This window comes from Olea europaea, unplaced genomic scaffold, assembly GCF_002742605.1.
Source record: "Olea europaea var. sylvestris unplaced genomic scaffold, O_europaea_v1 scaffold1806, whole genome shotgun sequence".
In the NCBI taxonomy this organism is placed as follows: Eukaryota; Viridiplantae; Streptophyta; class Magnoliopsida; order Lamiales; family Oleaceae; genus Olea; species Olea europaea.
The window spans coordinates 216,845-239,799 of record NW_019235808.1 but is presented as its reverse complement, the minus strand read 5'-3'; the positions used below and the strand labels follow the sequence as shown (position 1 = coordinate 239,799).

At 38.5% G+C, this 22,955-nt stretch overlaps 1 protein-coding gene across 4 annotated transcripts; it reads right to left on the bottom strand.

Annotated features, from left to right (window-relative positions):
• Nucleotides 1-5,197: 5,197 nt before the first annotated feature.
• On the bottom strand, nt 5,198-22,627 carry LOC111378366 (urease). Of its 4 annotated transcripts, none has more exons than XM_023001554.1 (19): nt 22,149-22,625; nt 21,225-21,298; nt 20,199-20,244; nt 19,990-20,095; nt 18,731-18,873; nt 18,457-18,567; nt 17,650-17,697; nt 17,311-17,423; nt 16,788-17,172; nt 16,588-16,696; nt 16,167-16,306; nt 15,601-15,738; nt 15,416-15,507; nt 15,187-15,316; nt 14,923-15,081; nt 14,217-14,384; nt 13,877-14,011; nt 5,841-5,912; nt 5,198-5,716 (listed from the first exon to the last, which is right to left on the bottom strand). In XM_023001554.1, exons 1-19 carry the CDS (start codon nt 22,272-22,274, stop codon nt 5,495-5,497), a joined length of 2,517 nt encoding a protein of 838 aa, XP_022857322.1. In that variant the 5' UTR covers nt 22,275-22,625; the 3' UTR covers nt 5,198-5,494. The 4 variants fall into 4 exon arrangements, with proteins under 4 accessions (XP_022857322.1, XP_022857321.1, XP_022857323.1 ...); XM_023001553.1 differs by lacking the exon at nt 17,650-17,697 and having other exon boundaries at nt 17,311-17,471; nt 22,149-22,350; nt 22,435-22,625; XM_023001555.1 differs by lacking the exon at nt 17,650-17,697 and having other exon boundaries at nt 17,311-17,471; nt 22,149-22,279; nt 22,435-22,625.
• Nucleotides 22,628-22,955: the final 328 nt, after the last annotated feature.

The window sequence follows — 22,955 nt, the reverse complement described above, 5'->3', positions numbered from 1 at the left end:
ATAAATTTCATTTCTTTAATTCGTTTGAAATTCATCAAATTCTCCTAACAAATTGATATCAAATATTATTTTTACAGCATTTAGAAAGTATTTCAAAATAGCATGCATTGCACATTCAACTGTGGCTCGTTCTCCCAAAACTCACTATTCAAACAGGGCTAGGTTTTATGTGTACAATCATAAATTGTCCAACTATTACAAATTGAGTGGTGGTGTAATCTTTATATATGAGCATATAATAATAATAATAATAATAATAATAATAATTGTATGCTTAAATCTCTTATAGGTTCGACATGATATAGAGCACATCTAGATTGATATCTCATCGTCACCCATTTAAGTGAATTATGCACGTGTCAAATTGTGTGATTGAAAAAAATAAATCTCGCTATTATATGAGGGGACATTTAAAAATTAAAAATACATATAACATAATTTTAACAACTTAGATTTTTAAAACAAACAGTTCAAAAAGACCCACATGAGTTTTCTTTTCTTTGGCACAACTAGATCATCCTTGATTTTGAACTAGAGATCTCGTCTATCAAAAAAACATTGCACATATGATCCAACTAATTCGGAAGACAGCTCTACCTACTTTGACATCACCACATTTTCTCTCGTAAGTTACCCTAGTTTCTTCATATTGTGAGAATTTTTTAATATAAGTTTTATTTCAGTATTACGCACATTTTCTCAACAGTTTGTCTAAGCATGGGTCAGTTTTTTGCCATAGGTCATATGGACTATATGCAATTTATCCTTAAAAGAAAATGTAGTCCACGAGCAAATTTGACAATCATTTTGGACAAAATCCATCCTGAAGGACCAATTTTCAAGAACATGAAGGTTTTAAACCAGAGCCAAGATTTTAAGTTTCAGACCAAAAATACAAGATGCGCACAGGTTTGGGACCAGCTGTGCCAATTCTCCTATCCTAATACCTAAGCCTAGGGGTGGCAAATAGGCCGAGTAGCTCGCCCGCTCTGCTCGTGAAAACGGAGCTCGTGGGCGGCTCGGACTCGTAAAAACACAAGCTCGAGCGCTAGCATAACGGGCCGGTTTGGGCTCGGCTCGCACAAAAAACGAGTCGCTCATGACGAGCCCGTGAGCCCCGTGGGCTCGTTTTTGAAAGTGACCGAAACAGTCACTTTTTTTAAAAAGTGACCGTTTTGGTCACTTTATGTAACGGTCACTGACTTTTGTCAGTGACTGTTTCAATCCCTGAATTAATTAATTATTTTTTTTTATTACCGTTAACGGTCACTAAATTTTTTCAGTGACCGTTTTGGTCTTTAAATTTTTTTCTTTTCTTCTTCTATAAATAGTGACATTTAGTCACAAAATTTTCTATAATTCACTCTCAACTCTCAATTATCTTTCTCTCAACTCTCTTGTATTGTGTTGATAGTTGTGCAATTTTTATATACAATTCATACAATATTCAATTCTCATTTTTCAGTTCTCACTATATTTATTGAAATTTCATCCAATTTTCATTTCTCACTACATTTATACAATTATTCTTCTACTAGTTATTACTTATTACAATTAAACAAATGGATCCACGCACATTTGTCAAAACTTGTTCGGTGTGGGAGGAAACGAATCGTCTATGACACCGCAAAGTCAATTTCAGAATCAATTTGAAGGTCTAAATGACGTACTCTTACCTGAAGATATTCCAGATTTGGATCTTCATCATCATGTAAGCAGCAATCCAAATTATTCAATTAATTTGAATGATATTCACGTTCCCGAAGCGGAACACGATCAGGAAGAAGATGCTGAATTAAACATTTCTGATGCGAGGAAAAAGCGAAAGGGGAAAAAAAAGCAAAATGTTGGGATCATTTTAAGTTGATTTCAATGGAAAAAATCGTCAATGGAGTCCAAGAATTCAAAGCAGTATGTAAATACTACCAACAAAGATTGGCATGGCAAAGAGGAATTGGTACCACCCATCTCAACCGTCATTACAAAGTATGTGCAGTCAAACACGGACTTATTCCAGGCTATCAAACGCAATTGCAATTTGGCAGTTCAGACGCCGGTGATTCTGCTACACCCCTATTCACATAGGTGTATTCAGAGGAGAAAGCTCAAATCGGAATGGTAAAGCTTGTTGCTGGTGCTGAGTTGCCTTTAGCATTAATTGACAACCAACACTACGTCTCGTATGTGAAAGAATATCTGCAGTCAAGGTACACTGGGGTAAGTCGAAACACTCTTCGTTCCGATACAATACAATATTTTACTTCAACAAAACAACAATTAATTATGGATTTGTAAAAATATGGGGGTGTCATATCTTTAACTTCGGATATATGAGAATGGATTAATAAAAGAACATATATAGCTGCAATTGCACATTATATAGACCCACTTTGGTACATGCATAAAAAAATTATTGCTTTTAGAATTATTGAGTTTCTTCACAACGCTAATTATATATTTAATGCTATTATTAGTATTGTTAGGGAATATCATTGCGAAAGTAAAATTCGTTCATTTACTTTCGATAATGCTAGTGTTAATAAAGTAGTTGCCGAAAAATTGCATAGGGTACTACAACTTGATTTTGGTGGGTGTTTGTTTCATATTCTTTGTGTATGTCATATTTTGAATTTAATTGTCCAAAATGGTTTAAAATATATAAATGATGAATTTCAAAATATTAGGAACGCACTAATATATATCACAATCTCTCCAAGTAGAAAACAAATATTTGATGATTATTGTGCCGAAATAGGAGTGTAAAATGTTAAAACATTTGTTAACAATGTAGGTCATAGGTGGAATTCTACTTACTTGTTATTAAAGTCATGTGAAAGTTTTGAACATTTAATAACTAATTTTTATAACAATAAACATGTTAGAAGTAATGACGAGGGTGTGTTGACTGAACGTGATTGGTATTTAACTTTGAAGGTTAAAAAATTTTTGACATCTTTTTATGAAACCACTAAGATTTTATCGGGCGTTTATTATCCCACAAGCCGTATGGTGTTTAAACGTTTTTATATAATTACAAGAACATTTCATAAATACAGAAATGACCCTGATTTTAGTGAAATTATAATTACTATGGAATTAAAATTTAGAAAATATTGGGAAGATTTGCATATGTTATTTCCTTTAGCACGCGTGATGGACCCCCAATATAATTTATCGGGAACTAAATATATAATTGATCAAATTTCAAACGCCTTAACATTTGATACACCTATCACATATAGAAATTTAGAGCAAACATTAAGTAAAATGTATGAATTATATGCGAACCGAATGAGTACTAATATTAGTCAGGTACCATCTGCATCTACTATTTTCACTGAAATTGAAGAAGAAGATGCAGAAATATTTAATTTATTTTAAGGCATTAATTCGTATAGATTTGATTCATCTGCAATGTGTTCATCTACTACCATTGTCACTGCCATGTCGTCACCATCTGTATCTCATTCTCATCAAATATCTACGGGCTCAAGCCATAATGCATTGCTTGTTGAATTAATTGATTATTTCAACCAGAATATGTCAACAGATAAAATAATTAAAAAAAGTTCAGACGAAATAATTGAATTCTGGCGAAGGTATGAACGACGTTGGCCAGTTATATCTGCGATTGCAAAAGATCTGCTGACACCTTCGGTTAGCACTGTTGTTTCGGAGTCTGCTTTTAGTGCAAGTAAAAGAGTTTTGAGCGTGGTCAGGAACTGACTGAAAGAAGATATTTAGAAGCGTTAATTTGCATTAAGGATTAACAGGACACTCATTTTTTACTACAAGATAAATATGCCGAAATTACATATCGTCAAGTAAGTGATACTTGATTTAATTATATTGATGAAAATTTTCTTTTCTTATCGTTACTTTTAATTTTCTTTAAAACATTGTACAAGCTACAAAAAATTGTTTGTGTACAATTTTTAACTCTGCCTACTGAAAATTTAAGTAGCCGGTCCCAAACCCGGATAAAGGAGGAGTGTTTATATTTTATCTATTTTAAAAAGAAAAATTTAAAAAAAAATATTTCATTTTTATTTTTTTCTCTCTTTTAGTGAAAATAAAAAAAAATTTCATTTCTACTAATTTAGTTAAATTTTTTGTTAGTACTTGGTACTATTACTACTATATATATCTACATTTTAAATTCTTTTCTCGAATAACGCTGTGCGTACTTTTGCATATAATTTTTGAAGTAAATTCCTTCTAAAATTTGAAAGGGTAATCGAAGAAGTGAAAGACTTCTGACAATTGAAAGGATATTCGATTACCCTTTCAATTTTTAGAAGAAATTTTCTTCGAAGATTATATGCAAGGGGACGTGCAGCGTTGCTTGAAAAAATAATTTTTAATATTATTTTAAATTTTCTTTAAAAAATTGTATACGAACAAATAAACAAACAACACAATTTTTAACTCCGCATACTTTAAATTTAAGTAGCCGGTCCCAAGCTCGGATAAAGGATGATGGTTTAAATTTTTTACCTAGTTTAAAAATTAAAATTACTTTTTTATTTTCCAATTTACCTATTTGTTTCAAAAAAAAAAAAAAAAAAACAACGTCTGCTCGCGAGCCGGGCTCGGCTCGACAGCTCGTGGGCCGAGCTGAGCTCGCCCATTTTTGGACGAGTCAAGCTCATGCTTTCATGGGCCCAACCGGAGATTGACAACCCTACCTAAGCCCCCGTTTGAGCCCCATTCTTCGCATAAGAATGAATTTTTGAATAGTGTATTAATAGAAAATGTGTGGTTAAAAAATAAGAAAAAATTTTGAATTTACATTTAATATTATTTTATTAAAAATGTGTAGTTGAAATGATCTTAAAACACTATTTAAAAATGTATTTTTTTCAAAGAATGTGACTCAAACAAAGGCTAAATGCCATTTGGATCTTGGCCCTTTTATAGGATTATACACACATGAATGCACGTAAAAAGTAAGAACACAATCATGGTAATTATATCTCTTCGTTTTTATGATGAATTTCAACATTTTCAGAAAAAGAAAAAGTTGACGAAACCAGTTTTCGTCAAATTTACCTCATTTTTTTCCATATTGATCTCTCCGTTGCTTTTGCACCCTCTAAAACCTTAAAACCATCTTCTTTATAATTAGTATGAATAATCAGTACATACATTCTCACATTTCAAGAATTTTCATTGACTGGAGTCGAGACTAGTCAGATAAATAAACACACTAATAAGAATCACATTTAACAGACAAATATTCAATTTCACATTTCCACTACATTGATGCACTAGATTACTTCTCCAATGAGAATCGTGTATTACTGATGGATAGTCAAAGAGAAGAACAAGTAGACATGTGACAAGAGAGACGAAATGTTTTCTACTACACTTCAATAAATCAAGTGCAAGCAGCAAAAACGACAACATTTGGAAGTCGCATTGCTATTATTTCACCATTTTAAAATGTTTTACCAAAAATATCAGAGTGATGCGTGCATCAGAACAATGAGGCCTAGAAAAGGAAGTAATTACGCGAAAGTGGAACTGTAGAAGCTGCTGGACAGGTAAGAACCTCTCCGTCTGCAATCACTGTATAGGTCTCTGGGTCTACTGTGATGCTGGGAAGGGCATCATTGAGTTTCATGTCGAGCTTTGAGAGTTTCCTCACATTGCTTACAGCTTCCACTCTCTTGTTGAGTCCATAAAGTTCTTTCACCCCAGAATACAGAGCTGCCTGCGAAATGAAAACGGGTAAAAGAATGCAAGAGAAAAAAACAAAGCTAAAGTTATCCAAGTGAGTAGTCTCTGTGCATGTGTGTGTCTGAGCATGTGCGCATGAGAGAGCACAATGTCTGCACCTTGCTAACGAAAGCGATTGAGTTAGAACTCCCAGCCTTGCCAAATGCACCAAACATGGGCCTCATCACCACCTGTTATAATTTGTTCATACTCATTAAACGTGGAGGAATATTTTGAAGAATAATGCTATTCATTATTGGTAGAGATTACAATCAATCTAGGTGGCAGTGGATGCCTTAATTCACTGTCCAATGCATTAAAATGCATTACAACTTGTTAAGCCACCAATTCACTACACATATTCTAGAAGGGCAAAGAAGCGGGTCTTGCAAGTGGAGGCGGGAAAGGGGCAAACTAATTTCTGTTTGGGGAATATGGAGTAACAACTTTCTGTTAGTTAAAGCCTATAAATAAGAATAGCGAGGAAGGAGCTCGATAGGCAGAAATTAAGTAGTCTGTGGGTCTAATTCTTGTTTACAGCCTTCTATAGGCTTGCTCGTCTTTAATTTCTTGTGATTCCCGAATTATTCAATAGAAACGCTTCTCAATACAGCAGTTAATCTTGTTTTTCTGGTCGGTTTCTTATCAACTGGTATCAGAGCCGGTTCTTTCCATGGCACAGAAAAAGACAGAGGGTAGAGTCGACACCATGGAGAAGGAAATGGAGGAGATGAGGGCAGGGATGCGTGGCTTGGAGAAGACGACGGAAGGGATGCGTGGCTTGTACAAAACAGTGGAGCAGCTTGCCCAGAACGTGGCAGCTCTAATACATAAAGTGGAAGGGCTGAGCCAAAACTCCAAGAGAGAGAGGAAGGCTAGTGTGACCGAAGGATCAGTGCAATCAGAAGTTGAGAAGGACCGGCAAGTAGACGAACCAGAGAAATGGCAGGAAGGAATAGGAGGAGCTAGCTTTGGGAGGCCCTTAACGAACACCTTCTAGAGCAGGGATAAGGAAAGCTGGAGGAGGGTGCAAAAATTAGAGATGCCCATCTTCAGTGGAGAAAACCCAGATGGGTAGCTGTTTCGAGCAGAAAGGTATTTCGAAGTAAACGGGCTTACGGAATGAGAGAAGTTGGGAGCAGTGGCGGTCAGCTTGGATGTAGATGCACTGTCCTGGTTTCAATAGGCAGAAGCGAGATCACCCATCCAATCATGGCGGCAATACCGGGAGGCGTTACTGCTGCATTTTCGGCCTACGCAAGAGGGGAACCTCTGTGAAAAATTTCTGGCTATAAAACAAAGGGGGACAGTAGCGGAATTCCGGCGAGAATTTGAGATGCTTGCCGCTTCCCTGAAGTGCATCTCCGACGAAGTGCTAGAAAGCATGTTTATTAATGGGCTGAGAATTGATATAAGGGCTGAAGTGAGGCTACTGGGTCCAAAGGGGCGGGGCCCAATTATGGAGGTGGCCTAGAAAATTGAAGATAGAAATCTGATTCTGAAAAAACTCCAGGAGCCCATGAACCATAAGTCATTTAAGCCCACTTCCCCTTCAAGTCGGGCAGATGCGAGGCGATTTGAGGGATTTCCAACGAAGACCATCACAGTCGGAGAGAGACCGACCACAACCAGGCCATTTAAGAGGTTATCCGAAGCTAAATGGCAGCTCAAGCGTGACAAGGAGCTGCGTTTTAAGAGTGACGAGAAGTATGTGGCCGGCCATCAATGTCGAAACCGCGAGTTGCAGTTTCTGCTGGTCGAAGGAAAGGGAGGTTGCGAGGAAGAAGGGGATGAAGCTAAAAGGGGTTATAGGAGGGTGTGGAGTGACGGTATTAATTGATTGTGGTGCAACCCACAACTTTATATCCCTTGAGCTGGTTCAAAAATTGAATCTTCCGACGACAGCCACGACTAATTATGGAGTGGTGATGGGGTCGGGTAAATCCGTGCAAGGGAAGGGGATATGTAGGGGAGTAGTTCTGGAATTGCAAGGGCTAACTATAGTGGAGGATTTCTTGCCGCTGGAGTTAGGAAGTACGGATGTGGTGTTGGGGATGCAATGGTTAGGAAGTTTACGTGACATGGAGGTCAACTGGAAGCGCTCGTCGATGAGGTTCCAGTTGGGGAATTCGGTGAGGATATTAAAAGGGAACCCCAGCCTTAAAAAATCAGGGGTATCCTTAAAGTTAATGATGAAAACCTTACAGCAGGAAGGGCAGAGAGTGTTGGTAGAATGGAAGGACCCCTCGGGTGGAATCGAAATCAGCAAGGGAGGGGGACTACCACCTGCAGGGATACAGGGGATATTGCAGCAACATCAACAGGTGTTTATTACACCACCAGGGCTACCCCCAAGCCGTGATATTGATCACGCCATTCCCTTAAAGGGGGGAATTGAACCAATTAACGTGAATCCTTATAGATATCCCCATATTCAGAAGAACGAGATTGAACGGTTGGTCTAGGAGATGCTAACTGCTGGAATTATACAGCCTAGTGTCAGCTCGTTCTCCAGTCCTGTTTTAATGGTGAAGAAGAAAGATGGGAGTTGGCAGTTCTGTGTGGATTACAGGCCCTGAACAAAGCAACCATTCCAGATAAGTTTCTCATCCCGATCACTGATGAACTGTTGGACGAGCTACATGGTGCTACGATTTTCTCCAAACTGGATTTCAGGTCGGGGTACCACCAGATTAGAGTAAAAAAGGAGGATGTTCATAAAACGGCGTTCCGAACTCACGAGGGGCACTACGAGTTCCTGGTCATGCCCTTTGGCCTCTCTAATGCACCAGCCACATTCCAATCTCTGATGAATCAGGTCTTCCGGAGACGGCTGAGGAAATTTGTGTTGGTCTTCTTCGATGACATTTTGATCTATAGCAAGAGTTTGGAAGCCCATGAGCAACACCTCCAGGAGGTATTAACAATCTTAGCAGCAAATCATCTCTACGCTAATGGAAAAAAGTGTCACTTTGGGCAGCATCAGATAGAATATTTGGGGCACTTAGTCTCAGCTGAAGGAATAGCAGCAGATCCTAGTAAGATAGCAGCAATGGTACAATGGCCAACCCCTCGTGACATTCGAGAGCTTCGCAGGTTTCTGGGATTGACTAGCTACTACAGGAGGTTTGTAGCTGGCTATGGTGCAATATCATGGCCTCTTACGCAACAATTACAGAAGGATGCTTTCAAGTGGAACAATGATGCAGAAGCTGCCTTTCAAAAACTGAAGTTGGCTATGACGACAGTACCCGTATTGGCTCTTCCAGATTTCTCAAAGCCCTTCATTATTGAGACAGACGCCTCGGGCCACGGGTTAGGGGCGGTTCTTATGCAGGAACAGTGCCCTATTGCCTGTTACAGTCAGGTATTGTCCAGAAACTCTCTACATAAATCCATCTATGAGAGGGAATTAATGGCCATTGTCCTAGCCGTCCAAAAATGGAGGCATTATGTGCTGGGGAGAAAATTTGTTGTGCGTACTGATCAACGAAGTCTAAAGTACTTGTTATAACAGCGTGTAATACCTGACGATTTCAAGCAATGGGTGACAAAATTGATGGGATATGATTTGGAGATCCACTATCGTCCTGGAATGGAGAACAAGGCGGCGGATGCATTGTCACGTCTAAATCCCTCGGTTGACTTAGCCACATTAACCCGCTAAGGTGTTATGGAGAGTCAATTGCTCGATGCACAAGTAGACAGGGATCCGGCTGAAGTGAGGCTACTGGGTCCAAAGGGGCGGGGCCCAATTATGGAGGTGGCCTAGAAAATTGAAGATAGAAATCTGATTCTGAAAAAACTCCAGGAGCCCATGAACCATAAGTCATTTAAGCCCACTTCCCCTTCAAGTCGGGCAGATGCGAGGCGATTTGAGGGATTTCCAACGAAGACCATCACAGTCGGAGAGAGACCGACCACAACCAGGCCATTTAAGAGGTTATCCGAAGCTAAATGGCAGCTCAAGCGTGACAAGGAGCTGCGTTTTAAGAGTGACGAGAAGTATGTGGCCGGCCATCAATGTCGAAACCGCGAGTTGCAGGTTCTGCTGGTCGAAGGAAAGGGAGGTTGCGAGGAAGAAGGGGATGAAGCTAAAAGGGGTTATAGGAGGGTGTGGAGTGACGGTATTAATTGATTGTGGTGCAACCCACAACTTTATATCCCTTGAGCTGGTTCAAAAATTGAATCTTCCGACGACAGCCACGACTAATTATGGAGTGGTGATGGGGTCGGGTAAATCCGTGCAAGGGAAGGGGATATGTAGGGGAGTAGTTCTGGAATTGCAAGGGCTAACTATAGTGGAGGATTTCTTGCCGCTGGAGTTAGGAAGTACGGATGTGGTGTTGGGGATGCAATGGTTAGGAAGTTTACGTGACATGGAGGTCAACTGGAAGCGCTCGTCGATGAGGTTCCAGTTGGGGAATTCGGTGAGGATATTAAAAGGGAACCCCAGCCTTAAAAAATCAGGGGTATCCTTAAAGTTAATGATGAAAACCTTACAGCAGGAAGGGCAGAGAGTGTTGGTAGAATGGAAGGACCCCTCGGGTGGAATCGAAATCAGCAAGGGAGGGGGACTACCACCTGCAGGGATACAGGGGATATTGCAGCAACATCAACAGGTGTTTATTACACCACCAGGGCTACCCCCAAGCCGTGATATTGATCACGCCATTCCCTTAAAGGGGGGAATTGAACCAATTAACGTGAATCCTTATAGATATCCCCATATTCAGAAGAACGAGATTGAACGGTTGGTCTAGGAGATGCTAACTGCTGGAATTATACAGCCTAGTGTCAGCTCGTTCTCCAGTCCTGTTTTAATGGTGAAGAAGAAAGATGGGAGTTGGCAGTTCTGTGTGGATTACAGGCCCTGAACAAAGCAACCATTCCAGATAAGTTTCTCATCCCGATCACTGATGAACTGTTGGACGAGCTACATGGTGCTACGATTTTCTCCAAACTGGATTTCAGGTCGGGGTACCACCAGATTAGAGTAAAAAAGGAGGATGTTCATAAAACGGCGTTCCGAACTCACGAGGGGCACTACGAGTTCCTGGTCATGCCCTTTGGCCTCTCTAATGCACCAGCCACATTCTAATCTCTGATGAATCAGGTCTTCCGGAGACGGCTGAGGAAATTTGTGTTGGTCTTCTTCGATGACATTTTGATCTATAGCAAGAGTTTGGAAGCCCATGAGCAACACCTCCAGGAGGTATTAACAATCTTAGCAGCAAATCATCTCTACGCTAATGGAAAAAAGTGTCACTTTGGGCAGCATCAGATAGAATATTTGGGGCACTTAGTCTCAGCTGAAGGAATAGCAGCAGATCCTAGTAAGATAGCAGCAATGGTACAATGGCCAACCCCTCGTGACATTCGAGAGCTTCGCAGGTTTCTGGGATTGACTAGCTACTACAGGAGGTTTGTAGCTGGCTATGGTGCAATATCATGGCCTCTTACGCAACAATTACAGAAGGATGCTTTCAAGTGGAACAATGATGCAGAAGCTGCCTTTCAAAAACTGAAGTTGGCTATGACGACAGTACCCGTATTGGCTCTTCCAGATTTCTCAAAGCCCTTCATTATTGAGACAGACGCCTCGGGCCACGGGTTAGGGGCGGTTCTTATGCAGGAACAGTGCCCTATTGCCTGTTACAGTCAGGTATTGTCCAGAAACTCTCTACATAAATCCATCTATGAGAGGGAATTAATGGCCATTGTCCTAGCCGTCCAAAAATGGAGGCATTATGTGCTGGGGAGAAAATTTGTTGTGCGTACTGATCAACGAAGTCTAAAGTACTTGTTATAACAGCGTGTAATACCTGACGATTTCAAGCAATGGGTGACAAAATTGATGGGATATGATTTGGAGATCCACTATCGTCCTGGAATGGAGAACAAGGCGGCGGATGCATTGTCACGTCTAAATCCCTTGGTTGAGTTAGCCACATTAACCCGCTAAGGTGTTATGGAGAGTCAATTGCTCGATGCACAAGTAGACAGGGATCTATACCTCTCTAAAATAAAAAACGGGTTGCAGGAAGACCTAGATGTGTATCCACATTTCTCATTGGAGCACGGGAAGTTACTGTATAAAGGACGTCTAGCACTTGCCCAATCCTCCCCACTAATTCCGATTTTCTTGAGAGAATTCCACAATAGTCTGGCCAAGGGGCATTCAGGTTTCTTCCGCACTTATAAGCGACTTACCAGTGAGCTATATTGGGTGGGGATGAAACAGGACATTAAGAAGTTGGTGGAAGAATGTCCGGTTTGCCAACAAAGTAAGAGTCCTGCACTTTCCCCGGCAAGCCTCTTGCAGCCCCTACCTATTGCCACTCTTATATGGGAAGATGTTTCAATGGACTTCATAGAGGGCCTACCAAAATCTGGAAATTACAATTCCCTACTGGTGGTGGTTGATCGCCTCAATAAGTATGCCCATTTCTTGCCACTGAAACATCCCTTCACTGCGGAGGAAGTAGCTGCAGTCTTCATTAAGGAAATTGTCAGACTCCACGGTATTCCAAGATCCATTGTCTCAGATCGTGACAAAGTATTTCTTAGTCACTTCTGGTCAAAACTTTTTCGCCTCCAGGGGACTATCTGCTGTCGAAGCACATCTTACCATCCGTAATCAAATCGGCAGACTGAAGTGGTTAATCGGTGTGTGGAAATGTATCTTTGATGCTTTACCTATGACAAACCAAAGAGCTAGAACAATTGGATTCCCTAGGCAGAGTATTGGTATAACACCACCTTCCACTCCTCTACAAATACTAAACCTTTCAAAGCAGTCTATGGAAGGGACCCTCCCCCACTCATCCGTTACGGCAGCTAGACCACTACAATTCAATCAGTAGAACAGTAATTACAAACCAAAGATCATATGTTGGAGGAGCAGAAATCTCATCTGTATCATGCCCAGGAAAAGATGGAGGAGTCAGCAGACCGTCATAGGCGAGATGTCCAATTGAGTATTGGAGACTTGGTGTAAATCAAACTCCGGCCCTATCGCCTCCGCTCCCTTGCAAGAAAACCCAATGAAAAGCTGGGCCCTAAATACTTCAGTCCTTTTGAGATTGAAGAGCGGATAGGGCCTATGGCGTATCGTGTGAAGTTGCCACCTTCCGCGGCTATACATCCTGTGTTCCATGTCTCGCAACTTAAAAAGGCGCTTGGGGCACAAGGTGCAAGCCAGGAGTTTCCCCCACATCTTGCACGTAATTTGGAATGGGTCGTGGAATCTGAAAAGGTTTTAGAAACCCGTCACAGACCGGCTGGCATGGAAGTGCTTGTGCAGTGGAGGGGTCTGCCCCAATCTAAAGCCTCTTGGGAATCAGCTGAATCAATCTTGCAACACTTCCCCGACTTCCACCTTGAGGACAAGGTGTCTTTGAAAGGCAGGGGTAATGTTAAGCCACCAATTCACTACACATATTCTAGAAGGGCAAAGAAGCGGGTCTCGCAAGTGGAGGCGGGAAGGGGGTAAACTAATTTCTGTTGGGGGAATATGGATTGACAACTTTCTGTTAGTTAAAGCCTATAAATAAGAATAGTGAGGAAGGAGTATGATAGGCAGAAATTGAGTAGTCTGTGGGTCTAATTCTTGTTTACAGCCTTCTATAGGCTTACTCGTCTTTAATTTCTTGTAATTCCCGAATTATTCAATAGAAATGCTTCTCAATACAGCAGTTAATCTTGTTTTTCTGGTCGGTTTCTTATCATCACTCTATTGGACAATGAATCAAGGGCCTCTTGCCACCTAGACTGGTGATTCCTTTACTAACGATGAATAGTATTACTTTATTTTAAAACTGTCTTCAAATCTAATGGGACGACTGGAACCCATTTGAACAAGCAAGTTTCCAATTTTCTAAGTTCTTCACCGCATTTTTGTGGTCATAAATCAACATTCTTATGAGATATTCAAGATTATAACTTCAAGAAAAACAAGTTCAAAATTTTAACCATCAACAGAAAGCACCTCCAGCCTCAACTTTAAAACTCCCAATGATTTCTAACACAGAAAAAATTTAATTTTAGAGTTCATTGGCAATGATGATTCTATAATCGGCCAAACTATAGAATAAAAAGGATATGAGACTGCTTATAAATCTCCTGAGAACATTGTAAACAATATCAACATTACCGGCTCAGGAGTCGGGATGCTAGCATTTGGATCGCCCATATTAGACCATGCTATTATTCCACCCTTGATCACCATTTCTGGTTTAGCCCCAAAAAATGACGGTTTCCACATAACAAGATCAGCCAACTTGCCCACCTAAAGCAAAGTCATATCTACAACTTTCAGTTGTAGTTAATTTGCATGTGAATACGTAAAAATATCGACTTTCACAAAGACAAGTTCAGAAGATATTTTTAAGAAACTTCAGATACGTTACCTAGGAGGCTAGGATAATTTATCTGTAGTTCCGAACATGATAAAAAAAATCAGTGATAACAAAATCAAAGTATGGTCATTGTACCTCAACTGATCCAACATACTGAGAAAACCCATTAGCTATTGCAGGATTAATTGTGTACTTTGCAATGTATCTCTTGATCCGAAAATTGTCATTTTCTGATGCAATACTTCCAAGGGTTCCTCTGAATAACTTCATCTTATGGGCAGTCTGCCAAGTTCTTGTAATCACCTGTCAAGAGAATTGCTGATGTAGGCGGAAGCAAGTATCAAATGAACACTATAAACCCCCATTAATTCCTAAGAATGCCGGGAATTGACAATCAAGACTTCTTGATTCGCGCACCAATATCACTAATTGGTTGATTCTGAACATTACCAAATAACTGACGAAAATTGAGAGAACTCTCAATATAAATTTTATTCTATTAATCAAAGGCTGAGTAACAATGACCATAACCTTGGCTTTTAAAGAAAACCGTACCACCCTAAACACAAAGTTAAATAAAATTGCAAAACAAAGCCCTAACTTTTAATAATATCGGAACATGACTAAAGCCTAAATAAAACAAATCTAGCATAATTAAATAAATGATGAATCATCTATCCATATGTCCAATTAGCCAAGCCCACTTGCATAAATTGGACAGTCAGTATTACTTTCCAACTTAGCACAATACATGTAAAAAAAGGTTTGACAAGAGTAAGCATCGAGTGAGAAGCATACATCTAACTTCATAAGATGGTAGAGAAATGTGAGTAGAAAGAACCTCAGCAATGCGTCCCATAGCCTGTGAATCTGAAGCTATGATACTTATTGCCCCCATATCATGCAAAATGTCTTCTGCTGCTATTGTTTCAGCTCGAATCCGTGACTCAGCAAAAGCTACATCCTCCTTAATGTCCCTGTCAAGGTGATGGCAGACCATCTGCATGCATTTTAAATATTGTCAAAACAGATTTCTTATCTTCTCATTCGCTTTTTACGTACTGTACATAGGATAATACATTAATAATATATCATCCTCTCTTACAAGCATGTCAAGGTGCTCATCTACAGTATTTATAGTGTAAGGTCTCGTTGGATTAGTTGAAGATGGGAGGACATTCTTTACACCGCAAACTTTAATAATATCTGGAGCATGACCACCACCTGCACCTTCACTGCAAAAATTTAAATGAGTGCATGCAAGCATATTTGACGTGATGTTCTTCCCATTGAACATAACTGGGGACCCAGAAACCAGATAGCAAAGGTTATACCTGTGATAAGTATGAATCGTTCTATCTTTAAATGAAGCAATTGTATGCTCCACAAATCCAGATTCATTCAAGGTATCTGTATGGATATTAACCTAAAATAAATATAATGCAACTTGTAATCAGTGAATAACATATTAAAGCGCATTAAGATACTTAATTTGTTGGAACAGAGAAAAGGTAAATACCTGAATGTCATATTCTTCTGCAACAGTCAAACAATTATCTATTGCAGCTGGAGTAGTTCCCCAGTCTTCATGAAGCTTCAGCCCCATTGCTCCAGCCTTGATTATTTCATGCAGGCCTTCTGCTTTGGCAGTATTCCCCTACAATTAAAAAAAACAAATAATAATAAAAAAAATAAAAAAATAATAAGTGTTACTAGAACACAGTACACATCCCAACCCCCCCCCCCCCCCCCCCCCCCCCGATATGGCACTGCACCATATGACACATCATCTGCACTTTTTTAAGTTTTTGTATGGGGCAGCAAAAAATTGAGGCCGATATCAAGAAATATCATCAATAGCGTGTGCAGTTAGTAAACTTGGTAAATGCTCCAAGAAGTAGAAGGGTAAAAGTAAGTCCACAGAGAATGAGGCAAACTTTTCCTGTGAAAGCGAAATTGACGAGCATTTCATCTGTAGCACATTTATTGAGTTTTTATGCTTTACATGAAAATTCAAGGCAAGTAAAATTTGTCAAATGCTCCAAGTAGAAGGGAGAATGCAAGTTCGCACAGAAAGAGGCATACTTTTCCTGTGAAACCGAAATTAAGGGGCATTTCATCTGTTGATTGCAACATTAGTTTCATGTGCTGTGGTGCAGGAGTACAAGTAGTTGCACGTGTTCCATCTGCAGGTCCAGTGCCACCTCCCACCAATGTAGTAACGCCTACACTTGTTTTGATACATAACAGGAAAGAAACAAAAAGAGAACAATGTTCACTAATTTTTTCTCAAGTATAGAGCAGAAAAGTTGAATTTCTCTACAGTGAAGTAGTGTCTTTTCCATAAAATGTTAGGCATGACAATTTATGGAAGCTTTAATGTAGATAATAATAATTTGAATATCCAAAAGGGGCCATAAGTGATTTGACTGACAACAAATTAACTAGCATGAGCGCATTATCCTGTGTTCTAGACAAAATTCCACCATTAACCAAGAAATCTCACCACTTGATATTGCTTCTTGTGCTAATTGAGGACATATAAAATGCACATGACAATCTATGGCTCCTGCTGTTACAATCATTCCTTCTCCAGCAATAACCTCAGTATTTACCTGACCACAAAGATCAACAAAATAAATAAGTGTTCAATTGAAAGATTTTTGTACCTGCAACACAACCACCATTATGATACACTGGACTCACTCCAACAATCATGTCGTGAGGTACTTCATCCATGACATCTGGGTTGCCAGCTTTCCCAAGGGAGGTAATAAGACCATTTTTTATGCCAATATCTGCTTTAAATATTCCAGTATAGTCAATGATAACAGCATTTGTTATGACAGTGTCCAAACAGTCACATGATGGATATGCACAACATTGTCCCGATCCATCTCTCAGCACTTTTCCACCACCAAATACACACTCATCCCCATAAACAGCAAAATCTCTTTCAATTTCTGCTAATAAATCAGTGTCCCCAAGACGAATTTTATCACCAGTGGTGGGGCCATACATATTAGCATAGGTTTCACGAGAAAGCACATAAGATAAATCAGACCCTTCTTCGATGACACCTTCTCTGCAACTGAAAAATCAGTTCGAAATTTAGCATCTGCTATATTCATAACCAAAATAACAGAGTATAAAACTAACGCAAATTCATGAAAAGCCAAACAGAGTGTTCTGCTCTCTACTTAAAAGAGAAAAATAAAAGCTTCCTAACCTTGCATTTTCCTCTGCAACACCAAATCCCCCTTTATGTACAGCTTCCATCACTGATATGATTTTAGCATCATCTACTGAGCCATCAACAATTCCATTTCCTCCCCGAATAACCTGTTTGCCTCCAATCCTGACAAGAGTAACACTTTTTGCATCTCCTGGCTAACAGAGTAAGATAAATATCAATACAATTGTATTTTTTTTTTTTCCCACAACATTTGTATCTCTACAGCCTGAGGATAGATTATAGTGCTTAGCAAGTCAAAAGGAGAAGTATTTCAGAGATGGGCACTGATTAGACAAACTAAAAGTATAGTACCCAGTCTTAACAAAGATTCACCTGTTTGCCTCCAATCCTGACAAGAGTAACACTTTTTGCATCTCCTGGCTAACAGAGTAAGATAAATATCAATACAATTGTACAACATTTGTATCTCTACAGCCTGAGGATAGATTATAGTGCTTAGCAAGTCAAAAGGAGAAGTATTTCAGAGATGGGCACTGATTAGACAAACTAAAAGTATAGTACCCAGTCTTAACAAAGATTGTTAAAAAGAGGCGACTTAGAAAGTAAACTTTCCTAAAATTGATTTTATATCAGCAAGTTACAGAAGAGTTCAGGCTTGAATAAGAAAATTCCAACTCAAGTCAAGTGGATCAAGAGTCACGTCAATTAGCCGAAAAAAAACAAAAAACAAAAATTTTGATTGGCAGGTCTACAAGCTCAAATAGAGATCGTAATAGGATTGACCAAATTCTGAACAAGTTGTGGTCATGTGAATCATGTCTCGCATCAAATTTTCTATTTTTTGTGGGATAAATTTATCATTACTATAAGGGTATTTGGGGTGGATAAATCAACTCGCCAACAGATTGAAAGATTTTATGTGCAGAAACTAAACAAGCTTTTAGCAAGCAAATTAGATCTATGCACAAGTAGCTAGATACTGTAGATTATTCTTTGGGGAATGCCATCTTAGCTAAGCATGTGTTCCGTACATGTTAGATGAGCCACAGTTATATTACAGAAGAATAATGTGTGCAAGAATTATAGATTAAACTCCATCTTAATACACTAAAATTTGATATATGAGGGAAGAAAAATACAACTGGGTCAATGTGAAGTAAAGAGGGTCACAGCAGTAACCTCAAAGCGTGTTGCTGTCCCTGCCGGGATATTTAGCCGCATACCGCATGCTCTCCTTCTATCAAAAACCAAGAATGGGTTCGCCTCAATAAAGTTATAGTGGCTCCCAACCTGAATAAGAAAAATTCATCAATATCTCTCACAACATTTTTTGTTGCTTAGATCAGATTATTTTTGCTAATATCTAGCTGCATGTCGTCATCTCTCTTAATTTGAAATAAAGCACAAAAACCACTTTGGAAAAGAATGGAAATTTAAGCTTTATTTCAAGTACCTGAATCGGCCTGTCACCCATGTTAGCTACTTTCAGAATTGTGGCTTTCCTTCCACAGTTAAGTATGATATGTCCACTTCCACATATTATTTCACCAGGAACTTTACAGTCTTCAACTGTGGGAAACTTGTCTAATGAAGGAACTGTAAGCAAAACACACTGACGTTTAGAAGGAACCACTTCATACAAACTTACTATTTTCAGAGTGCACAGGCAACAAATTAAGCTTGTGAAGCAAATAATCATGATACATTGAGCTTTTCACATGCATGATCAAGAATATAAAATGTGGAGAGCAATAATTAAGCCATTTTTGTAGAATAGACTACAAATAAAGTTGGATTTAGATTATGGAACAGAATGTTTCATGATAAGTTTCTAAAGGATAGGTTTGCCACAAAGTTCAAAGTTTGGTCATTACATGTGATCATATACTAACTGCAAGTCCTACTAGAGCAAGTTCGGGAAAATTATAATCTCCTTATAATTTTAAGTCAAAATCAAAATTTAATTTTAACCACAAATTCACAACTATTACCCACTTATTTTCACATATTTCTTGGGACAATTACTCCTATTTATTATAATCCCATTACAATTTCTCCCAAACAAGAACTAAGCCCTTGTTTGAGTCCCATTTTGAAGGAAAAAATGAATTTCTGTTTTGACGGGAAATGTGTGGTTAAAAAATAAGAAAAACTTTTGGATTTGCGTGTAATATTATTTTATTGAAGAATGTGTGGTTGAAATGGTATCAAAACACTGTTAAAAAATGCATTTTTTTCTAGAAAATGAGGCCCAATCAAGGGCTAAGATTCAAGAATCCCAAAACTGGAGAAGTTCTATAGAACCTGCAATCCCTCTACACAGAAAACCAAAATAAAATTAGAGATAAATACTTCTAACCAACAACATAGGTAATATAAATATACCTATCAGGCTATGTGGTTATTTTGAGGCCAAATTTCTTCTGAAAAAGTAAATAGCTGACAGGTTAGCAATTTAGAGCAGTCCTCATATTCAAGTAAATCATAAGCCGCTTCCTTCATTTATCAAATTTTGCTAAGGGAAGGGGTCAGATTTATCCTGACGGAAGCAAAAGTGACAATACAGTTTAATGTGAGACTAATACAAGAAAGGGTATGAACATTTTGCGAAGATGCAAGTGGTAAATTGAAGAAGTTATACAACATATATTTGTTGCAAATAATAGAAAGCAAACTCCGTGAAGATTCTGTGAAGTTATACAAGATAATTACCCGGAAGAAAAGAGCCATGTAAAGCTAGCTCCAGATTTCCATTTTCACGTGCTACTGGATCATGAACTGTGATTAACTTTGTCCCATCAGGAAAGGTACCTTCGACCTACGTGTAAAGTCAGCAGTTAAAAATAAATTTACATGAACTTTGATCCCTCTCTACAATGTCAAAGGGAGTCAATTTCATATGGGTCAATGAGGTTTAGTACCTGAACTGTATACAACAGATGAGGAACAGTTGGAAGAACTTGTCTCCTGTAAACAGAGAAGATATCTCTCAGAATTTGTGATTTCTGCCAAGGAGGTATCCAGAGTACTATTAATTAATTACAATCCAACAAGAACTATGAATTACCAATTATATTTTCATGAGTATTTCCTCACCAGAGTCATTTATTTGCACATAACTTCAGGAAACATTTTTCAGACCATGGCTTTTCACCTTCTAGTATTTCAACCTTCTGCAAACTAAGCCCTTGTTTAGACTCTATTTTAATGGAAATTTGGGGGAAAATGAATTTTGGAATGGTGACTTTTCAGGAGAATATATGGTTAAAAAATAAGAAAATACGTGTAATATTATTTAATAAGAGAATATATGGTTGAAAATGAATTTTGAATAAATGAATTTTTGAAAAAACGGGGACATAGGCTAAGAGTTTGTTTGAGCCCAATTTTTTTGCTAAGAATGCATTTTGGAATAATAGATTGATGAAAATGTGTAGTTAAAATATAAGAAAAAGTTTTGAATTTGCGCATAATATTTTTTATTGAAGAATGTGGGGTTGAAAAGAAGAGAGAGAAAAATATATTTTGAAAATATTGAGGATCAAACAAGGGTTAAATTAGAGGGACAACTTTTAAATGCCAAAAACGCTTCCAAGGCATCTATTTTTCTAAAATGAACCTTCTGTTTGCTTCATTTATTAAATGTCTGGTCTTCTAATTTATTGATGCGTAACACCCCGACAAAAGGCAGCAGAAACAAGTTATCTTCACTAACTCCTGCCTTCTATTCTCCCTTCCTAGGAAACTCAATTCTTCGCTTCACCAAATTAATTAAATGGATTTCACTTTCTTCATTTTATTCATCTATTTATCAAAGCGTTTCATATCAGAAATCTTGTTTGCATGGAACAGACTAATGGCATTATCAAAATTCAAATCCACATAATCACCATAGTATCTTCACTACAAAAATAAATAAAGCAAATCTAAATAGAATCTGATACTACCTTCCCAGAAACTGCCTGCCAAGGTCCATCAACTCAGCCACGCTATTGTTACCATCATGCACAAACTCCAAAATCTGTTCAATAAACCCAAAAAGATAGTACATTAAACCAACCCAGTTTTTAAGACAAACAGAAAATAACAAATGCAAAACAAGATAAAGTGATCTATCCTCACAAAGGCTTTATTAGCTATGCGTGAGGCAAGTAAAACTCACTTTTAGGGTATTTTTTCGAGAGAATTTTTTAGAATGCTTTTCTCAGACACACATTCTATGGAGGAAAAAAATAAAAAAAATTTAAAAATTCATTTTTTACTTGAAAAAATCTTTACCAAGCAAATGCTTAATTAAAATTTTTATTTCAAAATATAATTTGATATGCAACTGTTACCATACAATAACCATGACCACAAGGACGGATTTAGCGTGGGGACAGCTAGGGATGTCAATCGAGCTTGTCGACTAGGGTCACAAAAGCTCAGCCCCATTTTTGGGACACGGTCTTTGCCTGAGCTAGTCTGTGAACCCGTGAGCCTTTATTAAGAAAAAAATCCTTATGGTAGTAAATAAGAAAAAAAAAGGGGGGGAGAGAAAAAAAACGGGCCTGTCCATCGGCTAGAAAAGGTCCGAGCCGAAAGCTCGGGTCAAGCCTAAAATTTTTGTGCTCGGCCCGGCTAAAAAAAAAAAAAAAATCCTTATAATTTTCATTTTTTGCCCCCACAATCAAATTTTTTTTTGTAATTTGTCCCCACAAATCTTTTGTTCTAGCTCTGCCCCTGATGACCAGTGAAAAAAGTTACCTATTTCAAAAACTAATAAAAATGAAAACGAAACACATTCGTGCAATGTTACGCGCGGTTTGGATAATTAAAATAAACGTAATTTTTCTAAATTAAAATCCCCAAAATTCAGAGAATACGAATACCTGAGTAGCTATAAGAGCAACAGCTTCAGTGTAATTGAGTCTCATGCCACGAGCTAAACGCTTCTGCGCAAGGTATCCAGCATTATGGAGCATCAGCTTTTCAATTTCTCTCGGTGTCAGCTTCATTTTCCCTTTTTTAATGAATTTTCAGAGTGGTGGAATAAGAAATTGAAGCGATTTACGATTATAGCTGAAAAGAGAACTGAAAATTTGATTGATAATAAGCAATTTGATGGTCAATCATATGAATTCGAATCAAAATTGTGGAAAGAGATTGAAACTCAACTTGATGGTGCGAACGCGGGTATTGCTTATATTCTTGAGGTATAGGGTACACAACCCTACCGAGCACTCGCGAGAGGGTTGGGTTTTGGCCAATTATTTATACAGGTGGATTTCGGATGGACCCACCTGCTGTGAGGGTCGGTCTAAAACAGCAAAATTGATTGCTTATAGGCTGATGATGCCTGATAGTGAAACTGACGAGGGAAGTGAGAGCGACTGTCACAAAAGTACTGGCAATTGACCCCAGGGTTGGAAATTTTGAATGCCTCCCAAAACTATATGGGAGCAAACACTTGACACCAAAAGTAAGGATTTTAAGTAGATTGAGTCCGAATGCTTTTTATCATGTTGGGCCTGTAAGCGGTCCAGCCAACATGTCATGTCAATATTTTACTACAGTCATGCTACAAGTACAGACAATTTTGATAGAAAATATTTACAGACAACATTTGGCATGTATTCATTGAAAGATGAAAAAATTAAAAAAAAAAAAAAAAACAAGTGAATCACATTTTGCCACGT

Bases quoted from the DNA above. Each gene is read 5' to 3' on its own strand.
- LOC111378366 (XM_023001554.1), bottom strand. From the start codon at position 22,274: ATGAAGCTGACACCGAGAGAAATTGAAAAGCTGATGCTCCATAATGCT. The intron at 21,299-22,148 runs GTATTCGTATTC...TTTATTGAACAG, and splicing joins TTGCTCTTATAGCTACTCAG to ATTTTGGAGTTTGTGCATGA. The intron at 16,697-16,787 runs GTGAGTCCAGTG...CTTTGTGGTCAG, and splicing joins CTCACGACATGATTGTTGGA to GTAAATACTGAGGTTATTGC.